Raw genomic sequence first — 19,983 nt, 5'->3', positions numbered from 1 at the left:
TTACTTGGATTACTTTCAGGACCATAGCCAAAATGACTACCAATATTGTATCATGTGTTACTTATCCATCATGACAAGTCCTAAAAGTGCCCTCTGAAGCAGAATTATACCTTTCTAAGTTCACTGAAGTTAATGGGCTCAGAAGGGTTTAACTCTGCATAGTATTGCACTGTTAATGTCTAAATTATTCTCTTATTTGCACTAAATAACAGGAGGGGATGGGGGAAATTAATCTTGCTTGTTTAAAAGAAAAGGCTAACCTGAGTTCTGTTAAATGCCACACGTGCAAAAACTGCCTGCGAGATTCCTGCTCGTTTCAATTCATCACGCACCCACTGGTAGATTTCGGAAGACACCTCTGTGTTGGTTGAGACCTGCTGCTCCAGCGGCTTGTTCATAGATCTGCTGACAGGAGGAGGATGGTTCAAGTACTGTTGATTTAAGGACTGTTGGGCTAGAAGTCTATTCACTGCATACTGCTGGTTCAGTAACTGGGCCATGACCAGCTGTTGATTCACCAACTGAGGACTGATGGGAGTAGATACAAGTCCAGGGTGCAGGTTTGGAAGTGGGGTCCGAACAGATGGTTGACTGCTATGAGAAAGCTGAACAGGGGATGGAGGCTGTTCAGCTGTGTTCCCTGGGACTGGCTGGTGACCAAAGTTGACGTGGTTGGCACCTTGTTGAGATAGCTCTGAAAGGCTATCCATTTCAGCTGCAGAGGAAAAATAAGATATTATTTACTTGGATGAAAGAGTGGGTTGTCTTCATGGATTCTTACTATCTTATTCTATATTTTGTCATTGTAGTAACAATATAGCCTTCTTCACTGAAATATCCAACATATTTAATGTTTTATACACAATATCATTTCTGGAAAAGTGCTTTTTGAAAATTCTTTACTTCCAAAGTAGACTATAATGTATCACTGCAAATGGCACCTAAAACCTAAAAACCTTTGACTACTGAACACAAAATCTCACTCAAGACACTATAAGAATGGTCTACGCCCAGTGCTTTAGGTCACAGGATTTCTAAACCTTGCAGTTTTTGTCATGAAATACTGCCTGGTACTATTATAAAGATTCTGAATGATTACAAGCATAGATTTTCGAAGTAGTAGAATTGTTATTACTGGTCAAATATTAACTTTTTGTTGAACTCCAATTCATTTGATATTTTGCTAGAAGAAATTAATTTTTTCCATTTACAAACAATATTTGGAAAAGTACATAACATACTATTATTAAAAGTACTGTCAGTATTAATAAAAACCACAAAGATGCATCTTTTTAATAGCACAACTAATATGAGTAAAATTCTACCACAGTCTCTCAAGAGCTTTGGCAAACTCACCATGCACATCTGGTCTTCAGAATAAGTGGCAGGAACAACTATTTAGAAATCTGAACTTGTATGAAGCTCTAACCACAACGTCATGTGGTTTCCCTTTCACAAGTTTTTTAAAACCCTGATCAGAACTCAAAATAAAGTTATTTCTTCATCCGATTCCTTCCTTTAGGAGCTGAAACACACTGTTATTCAGTTTATCATAGAGGACTGGTTCACACATGCATGTAAACCATTCTGATCATAGGGTTAAGTTCAGAAATTTAAATAGATCCTGTTTTCTCAGTGAAATATAAAGGAATACCCTGATAAATGCTTGAAAGCATCAGGCTACAAACTATTTACAGCTTCCAGAACTGGCAACCATTCTTGCTATCCCAGGGTATTGGATTGCAGCATTTTATGATTGAGGCAATCATTGCTAGGTGTTGTAGACATACTTTCATTCTTACACACGCTTTCATTCTCACAGGTTCCATTGTTCCATACTCAGGGAGGGACAGCTGAAAAAAGTTTCAAAGACGACTGTGATTTTACATCCATCTACCTATAGATGAATGTATAACACCTCTAACAAGAAAAACTGTGTCTAAGGGGAAAATAGGACAATAAGAAATCCCTGTATGGCATTTGATCTGTAAGAGCTGTTTCAAACAATCAAGCCATCACTTAATGATGCAGCCTTCACATATGAAGTGCATGTGTGAGTTCACCATAATTTTGCCACAATTTGTATTTTTACAGAGCACTCAGTTTCCTGGATAGGAAATCTGGATATTATACTTTCTCTCCAGATAACTATACCTGTTGGATTAATGGTCAAATGCTGCAACACTTTTAAACTGACTAACGTTCAAAGAAAGATGTTTTATTTAAGTAGCAAAAAACTTAGGATGTCAAGGTGCTTATGTTGATAAGTAGTACATATTTAAAAACCAGGCAGCTGCAAGATTTAAACATGCGCATTCCTTTGTCCTCCCTTTATACAGTCTGTAAAATTGTTAAAGAATCAAACTTTATAAAGGATATACAGAGATTTCATCATACTAAGACAGTGCTGCAGGTCCAGAATTCACACCAAGCTTAAAGGTTTGCTAAAGCATAAGCATACAGTTACCAGTAGTTCAGCTCTTAGCTTTTTGCTTACCCATCATATCTTTCGCCTTCTTGAAATGTTTATACCACCTCCCAAATTCCTGACATTTTGCTGCTGAGACATTTGCATAGTAAGTGCTGTTCACAATGGAAGAAATCATACTCTGAAAAGGAAGGGGGAAATCATCTGTATTACACAACAGTTTAACAAAAGAAGTTTTTATATTATTTGATGGGTAATATATTTTTAGTCTCAACACCATATTGAATTTGTAGCTCTTTAGATCTTAGGCAATTGTGCTAGAATAGTTGACAGAAATATAAGCATAGCATCCCTGGAAAAAATGATGTAATGCCAGAGTTATTAAGGCATCGTTTGGAACAGCACATCACACTTTATGGGCCATTGCACACATGTAAGAAGACATCTATTCCATGAGAGGTTAGGACAATGGTTCTTTACCTACTGACCTGCTGCTTGGTCAGGCCACCCGGACTATCAGCAGCAGTCATTCAGCAGTTTGGCAGGGGGTGGCAAAGAAAGAGAGTCTACATTTGCTGGCACTAGCCCCCATCACTAGTCTTCACTGGCTACAATATGTGAGGGAAGGAGAAATGTTTGCATGTCTATTATCTTACCCCATATTATTCCCCTTCATCTACAACAGAAGCCAGGCATCAGCATAGCTCAGAGATGTGAATATAACTAATATTACTAATGGTTGCATTTCAGCCCCAAATAATCATTGTTCTGTAGCTACTATATCTGTTCTCCAGTTTATTTTATGATCAGTTAATATCTGAATGCACATCTCTCCTATTTTTGGCTTTCATAATCACAAGGAAAATACTCCTTCCAGCAATAACATAAGAAGTGCCCTGCAGGATCATACCACTTTATTTTATTTTACTTCCCCAATCGGGACCCAAAGCAGCTGACATTTTCTCCTCCATTTATTCTCACAATCATCCTGTAAGGTAAGTTTAGGGATCCCATTTCCCCTTTTGCCCTCTGCCACTGCTTACCTGGCCGGCGGGGGACACTCCCAGGGCCAGTACAATGACGTCACTGATGTCATCATACTGCCCTGAGAACACGTGTGTGCTTCGCAGTGAGCTGATTTGGGGCCCAAGAGTATCGGGAAGGTAACCGCTGGGTCCCTGCCCTCCCACTGGGAGAGGAAGGGGACCTGGCAACTCTAGGTAAGTTAGGTTGAGAGAGTGTGATTGGCCCAGTGTCACCCAGAAAGTTGTGACTCAAGCCTGGATCATAGTCCAAGTCTTTAACCACTACACTACAGTGGCCCAACCTTGTAGGCTCAACAAACAGGGCACAGAAGTTTTCCCTCAATGTTGCCTCCTAGCACTGGTATTCAGAGCTTTACCTCCTCTGAATGTGGAAGTTTCCTTTAGTCATCATGGCTAGTAGTCACTGATGGACCTATCCTCCATGAATCTATCTAAACCCTTTTTAAAGCTGTTTATTCTTCTGGCCATTTCTACATCCACTGGTAGGGAAGTAAAGAAGTACTACTACTTGTTTGCCTTGAACCTACTGTCCAAAATGTTCATTTGGTGCCACCAAGCTTTTTTTAAAAAAATGGATTGTCAACACTCTAGGGAACTTTTTAAGACTGTAAGATGGCTCCCATTTTTTATTACTTGCTATTTGAGTATTGTATCTGAGTAAGAGCTAAAAGATCACAGTTTTTGACTCTTTGCAATACACTCTTTTGTTAATTTGGTTTTATATGAAAAAGACATTTCACATATGTATTATCTTTAAACCATTAAATTCCTAAGTTAATATGAGTTTCCTATAAAGAGTTCATAAATACAAAGAAAAGCAGAACTAGCATAAAATACAGCATGTTGCAATGTCAAAAATTAGTTCTTTTAGGAACTGGTAACAGCTTTTGCCCTTTCAGAAAAAGAAAAAAAACTTTTGACAAGTTTGACAATTCATTTAAAATGGCACACAGTTATCTCTATGTCTGTATATCTCTTGCAAGGTTACTTGAGTTTGTATGCATCTCTAAGATCCCAAAGTACCCAATTTAAACATGCACAGTACTTTTAGTTCTTTTTCTCAGAGCTTGATGAAAATTTGATCTGAAATGGTGCCACCTTTGCAAAAGCCCCACTACATTGGGATGATACCATCTGCCATAGCCTGAGCTTTCTTTTCCAGACAAATGTATTATTTATAATATCTTCCATAATTGTGTGGCAATAGGGATTGAATTTTTTTTCTAAAGTTCATTTTTGGTTCATCTAGACAACTTAAAAATGTATCCCATGTTTGGATTCATATCCTCTGATGAAATATGATATAAGATGGTAATTTTGTGATTTAATTCAACCATCTCAGATAGTATTTATAGTTTTTGCTTAGTAGGCCAGAAGATAAAAGTTTCTCTGTAGATGTGAGAAAACCTTTCAGACCTGATCCATTTTTCATCAATCAACGGAACAGTTTTTAGAATGACATTTCTTGACTATGACCTATAAGTAGTCTCATCAGACAGGCCAGAAATGGTTTATAATTATGATTAAAAGTGCATTGTTTTTCTTTCTGGGAAACAACAAAAACATTAATCATGTCAATTCAATCATCTAAACCAAAACTGCTCATGCTTTGCTGCCAAATCAACCAGGCACTGCAAAATCTGTTATCAGTGATTGCTCAGCTTCAGGTCAAAACAAGCATGTGCAAACTTATCCTCCCTTGCTCCCAAACCCCTTCTTTGGAGGTTTATACCTTAAGTATTATACTCAAATCATTAAGGAAGACCAAGGATCAGCCTCAAGAATATATGCACTGCAATACTGACACAGAACAAAAACAAGTGGGCATCTCCAGAGATAGACATTCAAGAGGATCAAAGAGACCTAGATAAAAATATTAGGCTATTTTTGTGTGTGTGAAATGTGCTTTCAAACTATTATAGCAAAAAAAACTTTCTTAGCCCCTTTTGAATGTTAAAACTAGATAAAAAGAAAGAAGCATTTACACAACTGGCTCATTGGCGTTTAAAGCTTTCAAGCTCGAGCAGTAGAGGGGGCAAGGGCTACAACAACTTATTTACACAATTATCTAAATACGATTAAACAGCTGATGGACAAATATTAAACTGGAAAATGTATAGTCATTTCAGCTTAATGTAATCCTCTTTCTGTAAACACCCAAGATGATTTTTTTCCCAACTAGAACAGTCCTGACATCTCATAAGCCTAAGGGTGAATAGCAAGAGATTGTTTTTGATAGTTATAAATATTCAATAGACGTGCAGACCATCTGCTTTCATAATACAGGTAAAGTAAGACTGAAATGTTGACTGCTATACAAAAATGGTTCTTTTAACAAAGTCTTCCTCTCCTAGAAAACTATAAAGACAGATGTCAAAAACTGTTTATACAGGGTAATCAGGAGTGTGCAAGATGCAATATTCCTTTTGCACACAGAGCTTGCTGAACAGTCTCTCTTCTTTCCTCCCATCTGTGTGTTGCAATGCATTTCTAGGAGTTAAGAACATTTTTTTAAAAAAATGGAGAGCTCACAAATACCCTAAAACATGGTATCTGGATTATGAATGCTAATTAAATTTCAACTAAAGATTTTTTTACTCCACTCAAAGTAAAATATGCTTTTTAAATGGCATGCTCTGTAAGGCAGACATTGAAAGAATTAAACAAGGTTAATTTTACACTGCTCTAACACTATTTCCACACCATCACCTTGCACATAAGTCGGCATCTGTTAAATTAGGCTTGCCACAAGCAGCTCAAGTCTAATTTTCCTTTTATTTTCAAATAAGGTTTTATTTATGCTTTAACATTAATCAAGCTCTCCAAGAGAAGCCCTATAACAACATAATGATTTTGTCAAGTGGCAAGTTAAAAGATACCTTATCTTTTCAGCAGAATATTAAGAGTGCTGCCCATAAACCCTTACAGTCAATTTTGAAAACTGAAACATTATCTTGACAGTAACCTTTTAATGTACCATATTAATGACACAGCAGTGTTAAGCACTTTTTTATAATTCTCAATAAAAGGGACATTTACTGAACAATCTGTCAAAACTACTGGTTCCTTCCCTCCCTCCATAAAACCTCTTCCCATTTCTATAAATTCTCAATTTGTCCCCTTTAAAAAAACAGGGATGAAGGAATGCTATTTCACAAGTTACCATTTACAGTTCTGAGATTAATATCCATCCTGGGGAACCACAATCACAGGTGAGGCAAAACAAAACGAGCAGTGCCATCCTAAGCAAAGCCTGTCTAAACCCACTGAAATTAGAAAGGTGTAACTCTTCTTAGGATGGCACTGCCAGTTGATCATGTTATCCTTATATGTTACATTCTTCCCCTATTGGTTATCTGAAGATTTAATTTAATGCTAAACAGTAGTGATAATGAATGTACGTTAAACATACTGTTCCCTGCTAAAAAAAACTAAGACAAAATAAATCACTGCATAACACAGGGATTTTAAAACAATGAGTTCTATAACACAGAGATTATCAAATAAAATTAAAACAGCCAAAACTAAAAATAATTCACAGCTGAAGAGGTAAAATGGTGTACTCTCAACTGCCTTCCTATCCTTTCTAACAGAGAACAAAAAGTAATGGAAAGCGTATTTTGCAGCCTTAGAACCACAATAGTGAAAGGCCTGCTCCTATATCCTATTTTTCTTGCTCTTGTTATGATGGAATCTTCAGGAGTCAATATATTGTAGGAGAGGGGAAACCATGTTTATTGTTAAAGATCGCCTTTCCATGATATGTGGGGCACAAACAGCAAAAGACTTTAAACATTAAAAAGTGCCTTTTTAAGTGCCTACAGACGCCATCTGTCAACAAGTGCAGCCATGGTGAAGTAGGCCGAGTTTGATTCAGCCTCCCTTCACATTCAGAAAATGGGCAGCATAATTTGCTACTAGCTGGATGTTCTTCCAAGCCTAACACAGAGTGGAGTATAGGTGCTGGTAATTATGAGGTTACAAAAAGTATACACTATGGTTGGTAGGTCCTCATTTCTGAGAAAAGTCACACATGGCTTATCAAATGTAATTGATAAAAAGTTCCCCTGGACACAACTCTCATCTATTTTGCTAGCAGCAAAGGTAGTTCTGTCAAAAAACGCCTCATTTCACAAGGCGTCACAGTCACGTCTGAGAAAAACTTTTTAAAAGAATCTTTCAAAAATTGGGAGACAGTTGGTATTTTGCATTTTTAAATTGCAATGCCCCTTTATATTTTAATACTACCAGAGACAGTCCCACCCCTTAAGATTTACCTGCCAGTTCTCAAAATTCACAGAAAACCCTTTGGGAGTTAAAAATAACACATTTTGTCACTGTGTAACCCACACCACAATTTATGTTGACGTCCAGTGTCAGACATAGCTGTGATAACAAACATGGATGGGCAGATCCTCTCTCCAACCTGCACCTAGGGGCAGTCTTAGTCAATGGGTAACCGGAGCAGCTACTGTGGGCCCTGCAAGGGGGGGGGGGCAACTGTCCATGGCCCTGCCTGCCTAACAGGGAGTGGAAAGAATAACAGGCTCATGTAGTCACTGTGAATGCTTGTTCTGTATAGGGCTCAGGAAGCAGGCTTCCAGCAGTGGCTCCTGTCCAGCTTGCATAGAGTGATTGCTGTCCCTTGCTTGGCGCCTGTGGCAGGCAGGCCTCCGTTGGGGGGGGGGAGGTGGTAGTGATTCTTGGACTTTTGCCCAGGGTCCCAGAATCACTAAGGATGTCCTGCCTGTGGACATAACTGGGTCACTATGAAAACTGCAAAACTCTGTCACTGTGCTCTTATAGCAGTTTCTGCGTTTGAAGCATTAACCCTCAGCATCCTTGGGTCTGCATAAACTTGCCTGTAACTTATACCACCAAATTTAAATTGCCACAAAGTAACAGGGTATGTAAAGATGTTTTCCCTATGCAAAATAAAGATAAGCAGCACCTTGGCATGCAGGGAACTTGTTCACAGAAGTTCTTCGTAATCTACTAATTCAAAACCAGCATATCTGGCCAAAATGGTCTAGCCCAGCTCTTTAATTATATGGCCATGATCAGATCTTCCAATACTTTTGATGCTAAAAACTAGGGGTATGCAATCTGGAATCGGGGGAAACAACCAGATTTTTTGCCAATTCAGCTAAAACCAATTTTCCAGAGCCAAATCCAGGAAATGTGGCTTCTGCCTCTGGCTGGCTCTTTCCTGGGCTTCTCCCACTTTTTTCCCAAGGGGGGACTGGGGGGACAGGTGGGAGTGAGGCGGGGGAGTGGCCAATCTGTGCAAGACCTCTCCTTGTCTGCCTTCCTTCTATGAGTGACACTCATTCAGCTGGGCTAAGTTGCAACAGTGCCATCTGCTTCAGTTTAGCTTGGGTCGAATTCTCTGTTTTAACATGATTATCTGATTTGATATTAGTCCCCTTGATTCAATTCTAGTCCTCTTGATTCTGTTCTGTCTCCTAGCTGTATTTAGCACTGAAATGAACATTGGCACATATAATCATGCATCTCTGACATAACATGAATTTTGGCTCAGATTATGTACCATCTTGGCCTGAAGAATGCCAGCTCCTCTAATTCTACCTGCAGAGCTCTAGCTGTAAAGTATAAAGACCTGCAAGACAGGACTGAAGAGGGAGAGACTATTTGTTGTGTTGGCCTGCAGACAACCAACTAGCTCCTCCAGTTGCATCTGCGTAACTCTAGTTGCCCACTTGGGGTAAGGAGAGTATATATAAAATGACTTGCCCCGATCACAGATTATTTGGCCACTAGCTGCAGCATCCAGGAAATTATGGCCAAGACAAGATCCTCCTCAGTTGTTGTCTTGATGTATTTGGATTTGGGGATATTGTAGCGAGCCAATTTGGTGTAGTGGTTAAGAGCAGCAGGACTCTAACCTGGAGAACTGGGTTTGATTCCCCACTCCTCTGCTTGAAGTCAGCTGTGTGACCTTGGGTCAGTCACAGCTTCTCAGAGCTCTCTCAGACCCATCCATCTCACATGGTGATTGCCATGAGGATAATAATTGCACAGTTTGTAAACCGTTCTGAGTGGGTGTTAAGCTGTCCTGAAGGGCAGTATATAAATCAAATATTATTATGTAATTTTAAATTGCTTATGAGTTGAAGTCTGTAAACTGCTTTCAGTCTAGTAATCCAGAAGAAAAGCACACACAGATTTTCAATGTGCAAGATTTTTTCCTGGATAATTATTCTACAGTAAACACTTTCAGTGGCCACACATACAAAGAACCTGTGTTACTTTTGTTCTCCAACTCAATCTAATTGGCTTACGTTATGATATTACTGTCACTAAGAGGAAGGCAGCTGATTTAGGGGTGAAAGTGCTGTAGATTTAAGAAATCCAAGTATGAAGAGACAGGGGGTACTGCCTGTCACTATGCGAATGCGTGTCAGAGGGATGCATTCTCATTGTTCCTCACCTTAATTCATGCCCCCACCCCGAAGTTCCTGGAATGATAAGGAACTTTTCTATAGGAAGTAAATTACCACAGAATATGTCTCTTTATTTGTATTGACCCTATTTTTTTACTGTACATCAGAAGCATATTTATACAGGAATGTATTGGGTTGCGTCTTGACAATATAGGAAGCATATAGGAAAGGTAAGAAACAGGTTGGATAAAAGCACAGGGTAATAATGTCAATATACTGTAAACTGTCCCAAACCTAATAGTTAGGAAACACTGAAATAAACAAAGAATGCAAACTGTACTCCTGTCAAAGAGATTATGCAAAACTATCATTAACTAATTTAAAGTGGCTTTTGCTTCTCTTAAAAAAATAGTATGCTTTGGATTGTATTGAAAAGGTTTCCTTCCACTGAGTAGCCTTCCTCTGCTGGACAAAAGAGACTTCACTTAATTGAAAGGAGATACTGGATCCAATCTATTATCAGCAAGGTATCTCAAATTCTACTGGCCTGAAAGACCAAAGTTTTAACTGCTTTCTTACAGAATGATGCCTGCATAGAAGTCTAATTGTTTCATTATCCCATGCTAACTTCTTTCATGCGTAGGCTGTGAACTTACATCGAAGCTTCGTCCTACATACTGCTTGTTACCAATACAGCTTATCACGCTTCTTTTAAAAAATATTTTAAAAATATTTTACCTTCTTTATATTGCTCAAATTATACAATGTAACTCCTAACAGTTTCTCCATTTAATACAAAAACTGGTGATCAAAATGAAATTTTATTTTTCTCTTAAAACTTCGGCCATGAAGAATTTGTATACTTATTTATTCTAGTATTTATCCCATAGTATAAATTTATTTATTTATCTGCTCTCCCCATAAATGGGCTCAGAGTGGATTACAACATGAATAAATAATTACAATAAAAACAACATTAAAATCATAAAATATATTTGGGCAGAAACCCAAGTTGCTCAACCCCCATCAAAAACACTCCATGAGGTGGGGACAGGAAGAAAATATTAATATTCCAGTGAGAAACTGTAATAAGGGGGGATTTCAATCCTGCCCCCCAACAGGAGACCAGAATGGAAGCCCGGAAGCTTGCCTGTACCTCAATATCAGCCATATGCCTTGGGGAAATCTCCATCTTGCAGGCCCAAAGATAGTAAATCCTGCTGAGCCCTTGTTTCAACGGACAGAGTTCCACCAGGTTGGTGCCAGGACTGAAAATGCCCTGGCCAAGGCCAGGTGAGCACCCTTGGGGCCCGGGACCACCAGAAGTTGTTCATCGGCTGAACAGAGCACTCTCTCTGAGCACTCTGAACAGAGAACTCCACTGGAGGCCTATGCAGCTGATGCAGAACTGGTTTTATATGTGCCCTATATGATGTAGCCATAATGACGTGTGCAGCCACATCCTGGACCAGCTATAATTTCTGGAGAAGGCCCAGGGGAAGCCCTGCGTAGAGTAAGTTACAGTAATCCAGTCTGGAAGTGACCATTGCCTGGATCACTGTTGTTAGGTCATGGATTGAGAGATAAGGGGCAAGTTGCCTGGCTTGTTGTAGATGAAAAAAGGCAGATTTGGTGACTGCTGAGACCTGGGCCTCCATTGACAGGGAGGTATCCAGTATCACCCCTAGATGTCAAACTGTTGGAACAGGTGCAAGTGCACCCCATCAAGGGTTGGAAGCCAGATCCCCGAACTCAGCAGCTCACGACGACCCAAGTGCAGGACCTCCGTCTTTGTGGGGTTCAATTTCAGTAGATCCAATTTCAGCCAAATACATTAGCACCATCAGCTTTTACCAGCACAGCAATTTACTAAAAGGCTATGTTTCTCTACTGAGGTGCTTTTGAACTATAAATTAGACCCTACTCATATGATGCTAGAATCACTTCTTCCTGGTATGGTCCTGTCACTCTAGAAACAGGTAAACTGATTGATGGGTTGGGGGGGGAGGTGTTTTTTTCTTACTGAGACAGTTTCTTCTTACTACCTGAGTGGCATGAGACTACCACGGTCAGCCAGATGACATGGCTACTTAAGTTTACTAAAGAATTTTTTTTTAGGTCTCATTTAGGAAATACTTGGAACTTAAGTCTAGAAAATCTTTGTGGCTCTCTGAATCACCCTTCATTTACTTCTCATGCATCCTATTTACTTTGAAGGTAGCAGTGCTGGTCTGCAATATAATACTAATATCTGACCCCAGTAGCACCGTAAAGACTAGTAAGACTATAAGCTCCAAATTTATACCCTGGAAATCTTGTAGGAAATCTTCTACTTGCTTTGAAGATCTGCTGATATAAACTTATTGATTTCAAGGATTTCACCTCCCTGCCAAATCTCTAATAATAATAAAGCTCCCAAACATACTAAAGCACCAGAAAATGACTACATGTTGTAGCAATTAGTAACAATGACCAAGTCCCAAACTACTCATATACAAGTGGAAAGAGCTGCTGAGCATGCACAGGACTACAAGAAAAAGTGCTACATAAATATTTCCTTCTAACAACACCCCTTGTGTCTCATGAGGTGTCGCTCCAGAGAGGCCTCCATGCCAGAACAAAGACCTGTCCTATGATTAGAAGCTTATAGGATAAAGCAAAGCTAGAAAAGAGGCTAGAAAAAGGCTTCAGATGTCTAGAATTGCCATGACATTTTTGGAGCCATACTCAAATTCATTAACATCAGACATCTGGGTTACCCGTAGTTCAAGGTTTTCTAGAAGAGCAGCTAAGTAGCCTCAGAAGAAGTCATGGGGTTGGATCCAAATATTCCTTTCTACTAAGAGTCTTTCAGAAGCTGCCTCTCTATGAAGTTGGTAGCCGTGTTGGTCCTCCACAGAATAGCAGGATTTGATTCCAGTGGCACAACATTTTCAGAATATAAGCTTTTGAGAGTCGAGCTCTATTAATTTCTAAAGAAGGGAGCTTTTGAGTCTTGAAAGCTTATACCCTGAAAATCTTGTTGATTTCTAAAGTGCCACTGGACTGAGACTCTCCCTAAAGTGGACTTTTTTGTTTGGTATGACAGACCCCCAGTAACTGTTATTGTCCCTCCTCCTTTATTGTGTTACATGTATTTATATGTTTTTATTGTGTTGTTTATTTTATGTATACTTTAATTTAAATGCTGTTTTATTGCTGAAATGTTTGAATGTTTTGATATTTGTCACTTTGGAGACCCTGTTTAGGGGAGAGGTGGCACAGAAATGTTTTAAATAAAAAAGTGGAAGGAAATCTTTAGATCAAAACAATCATTATCTAAAGCAAGGAACTGGCGATAATTTTTCAGAATACTGATAATACCACAGACATTATTGCCTGTATTGTACACATACTACTTTTGTACCACCTCCCTTGCCAGTCAGGCTCTGTAGCTCTTTTGAACACAACCAGAATCCTGAAAAACTGCTTACCCAGAGACAAAAACTGAGATGATTTCTATACCATGGGCAATAATGCCTCTATTATATACCTTTCAACACTATGGGAAGTATGTTGCATCACAGTTTGTCCTAGCTTAACTTTAATTTGGAGAATAGTAGCCAGAAAATAGGGACATGCTTACTGAATCAGACAAGAGGTACAAGTATGCAAGAAGCTTATTCCTGGTAGACAACAGGCCAATGCCTACAGGAAGTTTACAAGCAGTTAATGAAAGATACTGTTCCCTACTCCATTATCAGGAATTCAGATTTCCTTTCCTATTAACATTATGGTTCTATTTACCTTTCATTTCCAGTAACTATTGACAGGTGTGTCTTCTGTGAACTTGTGAATCCCATTTTAAAGCGGTCACCACCACACTTTCTGGTAGTGACTTCTATAACTATGTATGATAACTGTACTCTGTATTCCTAATCTAACTGCTCAACAGACTTTTATAATTACATTTTTATATTCATGTGTTTGATACTTCATTTTTATCTCTTTTCCCAATTGTCCCCAATTCTGAATTTGTTTTTCACTACTGCACATGGTTGACATTTCCAGTAGGCTGTCAACCACAAACCCTAGATCAGTTTAGATAATCAAAGTTAATTCAGACTTCATCCAGCATATGTAAAAAGTTAGAATTCTGTCGCAGTATGTATCATTTTATACTTATGGAAATCATTTGCCATTCAGTTCTTGTCCACCCAGAGAGATAACTTTGGAGTGCTTCAAAGTCGGCTTTGGATTTCACCAGCAGAGATGGTGTCATTGAAAGATTTTGATACTTTATTGCTGACTCTTAATTTTCTTACTTTTATAAAGAATAGCACCTGTCCCAAGTATGGATTATTGGACAATTCAGCTTATTTTTCTCCAGTGTTGAAAATGTTTATTCCTACCCTTCTGTTCTTTATCCCATACAATATTGTGTCCTTTTATCCTGCAACTGCTAGGTTTACTCTGGTAAAGGGTTTTATCAAAATAGTCAGCATCTGAAAATTCTTTGAGGCAGAAATTCCTTTGCGCAGGCCATACTAATATACCTTCAACAAGGCTTGTTCTCTATATGTTTCAATATTCTAGTTTACATAATGCTCTCTATCAATGTATTGTCGAAGGCTTTCACGGCCGGAGAACGATGGCTGTTGTGGGTTTTCCGGGCTGTACTGCCGTGGTCTTGGCATTGTAGTTCCTGACGTTTCGCCAGCAGCTGTGGCTGGCATCTTCAGAGGTGTAGCACCAAAAGACAGAGATCTCTCAGTGTCGAGAGATCTGACACTGAGATCTGACACTGAGAGATCTCTGTCTTTTGGTGCTACACCTCTGAAGATGCCAGCCACAGCTGCTGGCGAAACGTCAGGAACTACAATGCCAAGACCACGGCAATACAGCCCGGAAAACCCACAACAGCCATACCTCTCTATCAATCTTTGTGGAAACAAGGTCCAGCAGATAGGATTATAAAGTCTGGTTTCCCCCAGTATCTTATTTTTATATCGATTATATTCCAGTCGCTTGGTAAGGAAGCTAATTTGAATGAACTGGGAAGAGATGATGTTGGAAAGAAGGGAAAAGCCTCCTAGTCTACAGATTGCTAGTCTTCAGATGGAGAACAGGAAGCATCAAAGGCTACTAGGACGCAAAAGCAGGTCCAATTCAGATACACCTCAAACATGCCAATTGTAAAGCAGAGAGCAGAAGGCATATTTGATCTTTCATCAAATATTTAGGTTGCTTTAAAGTTATTATAGGTTAAATTTAAATTACATTATTAAAATATTATTATTATTAATATTAAATAACAGGTTAAAATTAAAATTAACCCTCCCCCCTCCAGAGTGCATCATGGGACTAGCTGGTCACCACACAGGGGCTGAGCAGTAATTTTTGGGATTTTCACCGAACTGACAGAGGTGGGACCTGTTTTTTGCCTGCTTTGTGATGTCTTTGGTGACAGGAATTAAACAGGCTTGGTTTCTGACACTGGCTATGCCATGACTACTTTGGCAGGAATAGGGCAGGTTGCCCTATAGGTAGAGTTAATTGGCAAACACCCCGAGCATTATCAAGCATCTTGATAATGGTGTGTGTGTGTCCTTAACAGGCCATCACATGCCATACAGCTGGTGGTGCTGTAAAGGGGCATCTCAGGTGCTGAGCAGCATCTTTCAAACCTGGACTGCCTTGCAGTCCACCTTCAAATTGTCAGTTTATGTTATAAGTATTAAAGATCAGTAGTTTAAAAACAAACTAATTGAACCCACACATTACTTGCCTGTGTTGTTATTGCCTCATGTTCTATTTTGGTACTGGGGCAACAGTTTTGACATGAAAAGTATCCTATCATGTACAACTGTGAAACTTACTTTTCTTAAGGGTTTACCAGGCATTAAGCTTATCTATATATTTATTAAAAGATTAATATCCCACTTTTTTTCTGGGCTCAAGGTGGCTTTCAAGTAACAGTTATAACATTACAAATGAGAACCAAATAAAATTAAAAACCCTAAATACCAGCCTCCCCCCAGATGCCTGCTGTTCATACCTCATCAAAAGACCTGGCACCAGACAAATCATATTTTTAAGTACCCAGCTTTCAGCTGATTGGCTTGTTTAAAAGTTAAGGCTTGAATCCTACAGAGTATTTCCATGGACAGGAGGGGGAAGGCAATTTTTGCTGATTTACCTCTCCAGCTGCAGACCTATGAATGACCCCTTTCCATGCTGTCCCCTTGTCCCCCCCTCTCTGAAGCAACATTTCAGAGGAAATTGTGGGCTGCAACAGGAGGGGGAAAGTGAGAAAATCGCACTCTGCTGATGTCAAAAAGAGTCCAGTAGCACCTTTAAGACTAACCAATTTTATTTTATTGTAGCATAAGCTTTCGAGAATCAAGTTCTCTTCATCAGATGCCTGATCCGAACTGGTCAAATACAGAAGAGGAGGGGAGGGGAAAGAACAGGACATATATCACAAGAAGACAGAATGCAATTAGTGTGAAGGCAATCAAAACATTCCTTTGCTTGTAAATGTAAACATCTCCTCTTGGTGTGGAGTCAGTTTGCCGCAGTGAAGGTATACAATTCCTATGTAGTATAAGCCCTCGATAACCACAGCTCTCCCTGCCAGCTGCATCTGACAAAGAGAACTGTGGTCCCCGAAAGCCCACAGGCACTCAGGCTGAGATAATTGACAAACAAAGCCCACACCAGGCGTCTCTGGGCTCCCCCAGACCACGCCTCTGTAAAGGAAATCTGTTACCTGTGATAATGTGATAACCATTCATAGTCTCTATTCAGTCCCAGCTTGACAGAGTCAAATTTGCATATGAATTCCAATTCAGCAGCCTCCCGTTGGATTTTGTTTTTGAAGGGTTTCTGTTGAACCACAGCGACTTTTAAGTCTTTGGTGGAATGTCCTGGTAGATTGAAGTGTTCTCCCACTGGTTTTTGGACGTTTCCATTTCTAATGTCAGATTTGTGTCCATTTATTCTTTTGCGTAGAGGTTGGCTGGTTTGTCCAATGTACAGAGCAGAAGGACATTGTTGGCACATGAGGGCATATATCAGATTGGAGGATGAGCAGCTGTAAGAGCCAGAGACAGTGTAGTTGATGCCATTGGGTCCTGTAATTGTATTCCCTGGGTAGATATAGGGGCAGAGCTGGCATCTGGGTCTGTTGCAGGGCCTGGTACCTGTGCTGGTGGCCCTGCTGGCCGATTCATGATTGTAAGTGAGAAGTCGTTTAAGATTGGGGGGCTGTCTGTAGGCAAGGAAAGGTCTTCCACCCAGGACTTCTGAGAGAGAGGTATCATTTTCCAGGATGGGTTGTAGCTCCCTGATGATACGTTGGATGGGTTTGAGCTGGGAGCTATAGGTGACAACCAGTGGTGTTCTGTTGTTAGTTCCTTTAGGTATGTCCTGGAGCAGACTGTTTCTGGGTACTAGTCTGGCCCTGTTGATTTGTTTCTTCACTTCATTTGGTGGGTACTGTAGTCTCAAAAATGCTTGTTGTAAATCTTTTAAGTGTGAGTCTCGGTCGAGAGCATCGGAGCAGATACGGTTGTAACGTAAGGCTTGGCTGTAGACAATAGACCGAGTGGTATGTTTAGGGTGGAAGCTGGAGGCATGTAGATATGAGTATCGGTCTGTTGGTTTCCGGTATAAGGTGGTATTTATTCGTCCATTATGTAGTTGTACAGTGGTGTCCAGGAAGTGTACCTGTTGTGTAGAGTGGTCCAGGCTTAGGTTGATAGTAGGGTGAAAGTTATTGAAGTCCTGATGAAATCTCTCAAGGGCTTCCTTCCCATGGGTCCAAATGATGAAGATGTCATCCAGGAATCTTAAGTATAGTAGTGGTTCCAGTGGATGGGAGCTGAGGAAGCGTTGCTCCAAGTCCGCCATGAATATGTTAGCATATTGTGGTGCCATGCGTGTGCCCATGGCTGTGCCATTCACCTGTAGATATAAGTTGTCACCAAATTCGAAGTAATTGTGAGTGAGTACGAAGTGACAAAGTTCAGTGGCGAGGTGTGCTGTGGTTTTGTCCGTGATAATATTCCGTATGGCTTGCAGTCCATCTGCATGTGGGATATTGGTGTACAGGGCCTCCACATCCATGGTTGCTAGGATGGTGTCATCTGGTAGGTTGTCAATGGACTGTATTTTCCTGAGGAAGTCAGTGGTGTCCCGTAAGTAGCTGCGTGTGCTTGTGGCATAGGGCCTGAGGATAGAGTCCATGTATCCCGAGACTCCTACTGTGATGGTGCATTTTCCTGAAACAATTGGGCGTCCTGGGTTACCTAGTTTGTGGATTTTGGGTAGTAGGTAGAATCTTCCTGGTCGTGGTTCCTGGGGTGTGTCCATATGGATGCATTCTTGTATGTCCGTGGGGAGTGTTTTTAATATTTTATTGAGTTCCCTTTTGTATTGCTCCGTGGGGTCAGAAGGTAGTATTTTATAGAATGTTGTGTTGGAGAGTTGTCTTTCTGCTTCTTGTATATAATTTTGTTTGTCCATGATGACAACTGCTCCGCCTTTGTCAGCTTCCTTGATTACGATGCCAGAATTATTTTGGAGGCTGTTTATGGCCTCTCTTTCTCCACGGCTGAGATTCTGCTTTAGGTGTTGTTGTTTGTCAATTATCTCAGCCTGAGCACGTCTACGGAAGCATTCAATGTAAAAGTCCAATGAGGAGTTACGGCCCTCGGGGGGTGTCCATGTGGAATTCTTTTTCCTGGAGTTTTGTAACGGTGGTTGTGTATTGCTGGGTTGGGGGGGTGGGGGCTGCTGAGGCTGCTGTGATGGTGTCTGTTCAGTGCTTTGTTCATCGTTTTGTTCAGCAGACAAAGCCTGGACCACTCTACACAACAGGTACACTTCCTGGACACCACTGTACAACTACATAATGGACGAATAAATACCACCTTATACCGGAAACCAACAGACCGATACTCATATCTACATGCCTCCAGCTTCCACCCTAAACATACCACTCGGTCTATTGTCTACAGCCAAGCCTTACGTTACAACCGTATCTGCTCCGATGCTCTCGACCGAGACTCACACTTAAAAGATTTACAACAAGCATTTTTGAGACTACAGTACCCACCAAATGAAGTGAAGAAACAAATCAACAGGGCCAGACTAGTACCCAGAAACAGTCTGCTCCAGGACATACCTAAAGGAACTAACAACAGAACACCACTGGTTGTCACCTATAGCTCCCAGCTCAAACCCATCCAACGTATCATCAGGGAGCTACAACCCATCCTGGAAAATGATACCTCTCTCTCAGAAGTCCTGGGTGGAAGACCTTTCCTTGCCTACAGACAGCCCCCCAATCTTAAACGACTTCTCACTTACAATCATGAATCGGCCAGCAGGGCCACCAGCACAGGTACCAGGCCCTGCAACAGACCCAGATGCCAGCTCTGCCCCTATATCTACCCAGGGAATACAATTACAGGACCCAATGGCATCAACTACACTGTCTCTGGCTCTTACAGCTGCTCATCCTCCAATCTGATATATGCCCTCATGTGCCAACAATGTCCTTCTGCTCTGTACATTGGACAAACCAGCCAACCTCTACGCAAAAGAATAAATGGACACAAATCTGACATTAGAAATGGAAACGTCCAAAAACCAGTGGGAGAACACTTCAATCTACCAGGACATTCCACCAAAGACTTAAAAGTCGCTGTGGTTCAACAGAAACCCTTCAAAAACAAAATCCAACGGGAGGCTGCTGAATTGGAATTCATATGCAAATTTGACTCTGTCAAGCTGGGACTGAATAGAGACTATGAATGGTTATCACATTATCACAGGTAACAGATTTCCTTTACAGAGGCGTGGTCTGGGGGAGCCCAGAGACGCCTGGTGTGGGCTTTGTTTGTCAATTATCTCAGCCTGAGTGCCTGTGGGCTTTCGGGGACCACAGTTCTCTTTGTCAGATGCAGCTGGCAGGGAGAGCTGTGGTTATCGAGGGCTTATACTACATAGGAATTGTATACCTTCACTGCGGCAAACTGACTCCACACCAAAAGGAGATGTTTACATTTACAAGCAAAGGAATGTTTTGATTGCCTTCACACTAATTGCATTCTGTCTT

At 40.5% G+C, this 19,983-nt stretch overlaps 1 protein-coding gene across 5 annotated transcripts in view; it reads right to left on the bottom strand.

Moving 5' to 3' along the window:
- The window catches only part of SATB1 (SATB homeobox 1), a 125,466-nt gene that overhangs the window by 56,692 nt on the left and 48,791 nt on the right, over nt 1–19,983 (bottom strand). For all 5 annotated transcript variants that reach the window (XM_054992058.1, XM_054992054.1, XM_054992055.1 and 2 more), the window contains 2 exons: nt 2,498–2,609; nt 261–715 (listed from right to left, as the gene is read on the bottom strand). In XM_054992058.1, the coding sequence (XP_054848033.1) occupies nt 261–715; nt 2,498–2,609 (567 nt within the window). The remainder of the gene's footprint in view (nt 1–260; nt 716–2,497; nt 2,610–19,983) is intronic.

Source organism: Eublepharis macularius, chromosome 11, assembly GCF_028583425.1.
Source record: "Eublepharis macularius isolate TG4126 chromosome 11, MPM_Emac_v1.0, whole genome shotgun sequence".
NCBI classification, from domain to species: Eukaryota; Metazoa; Chordata; class Lepidosauria; order Squamata; family Eublepharidae; genus Eublepharis; species Eublepharis macularius.
This window is presented reverse-complemented; position numbering and strand designations above follow the sequence as displayed.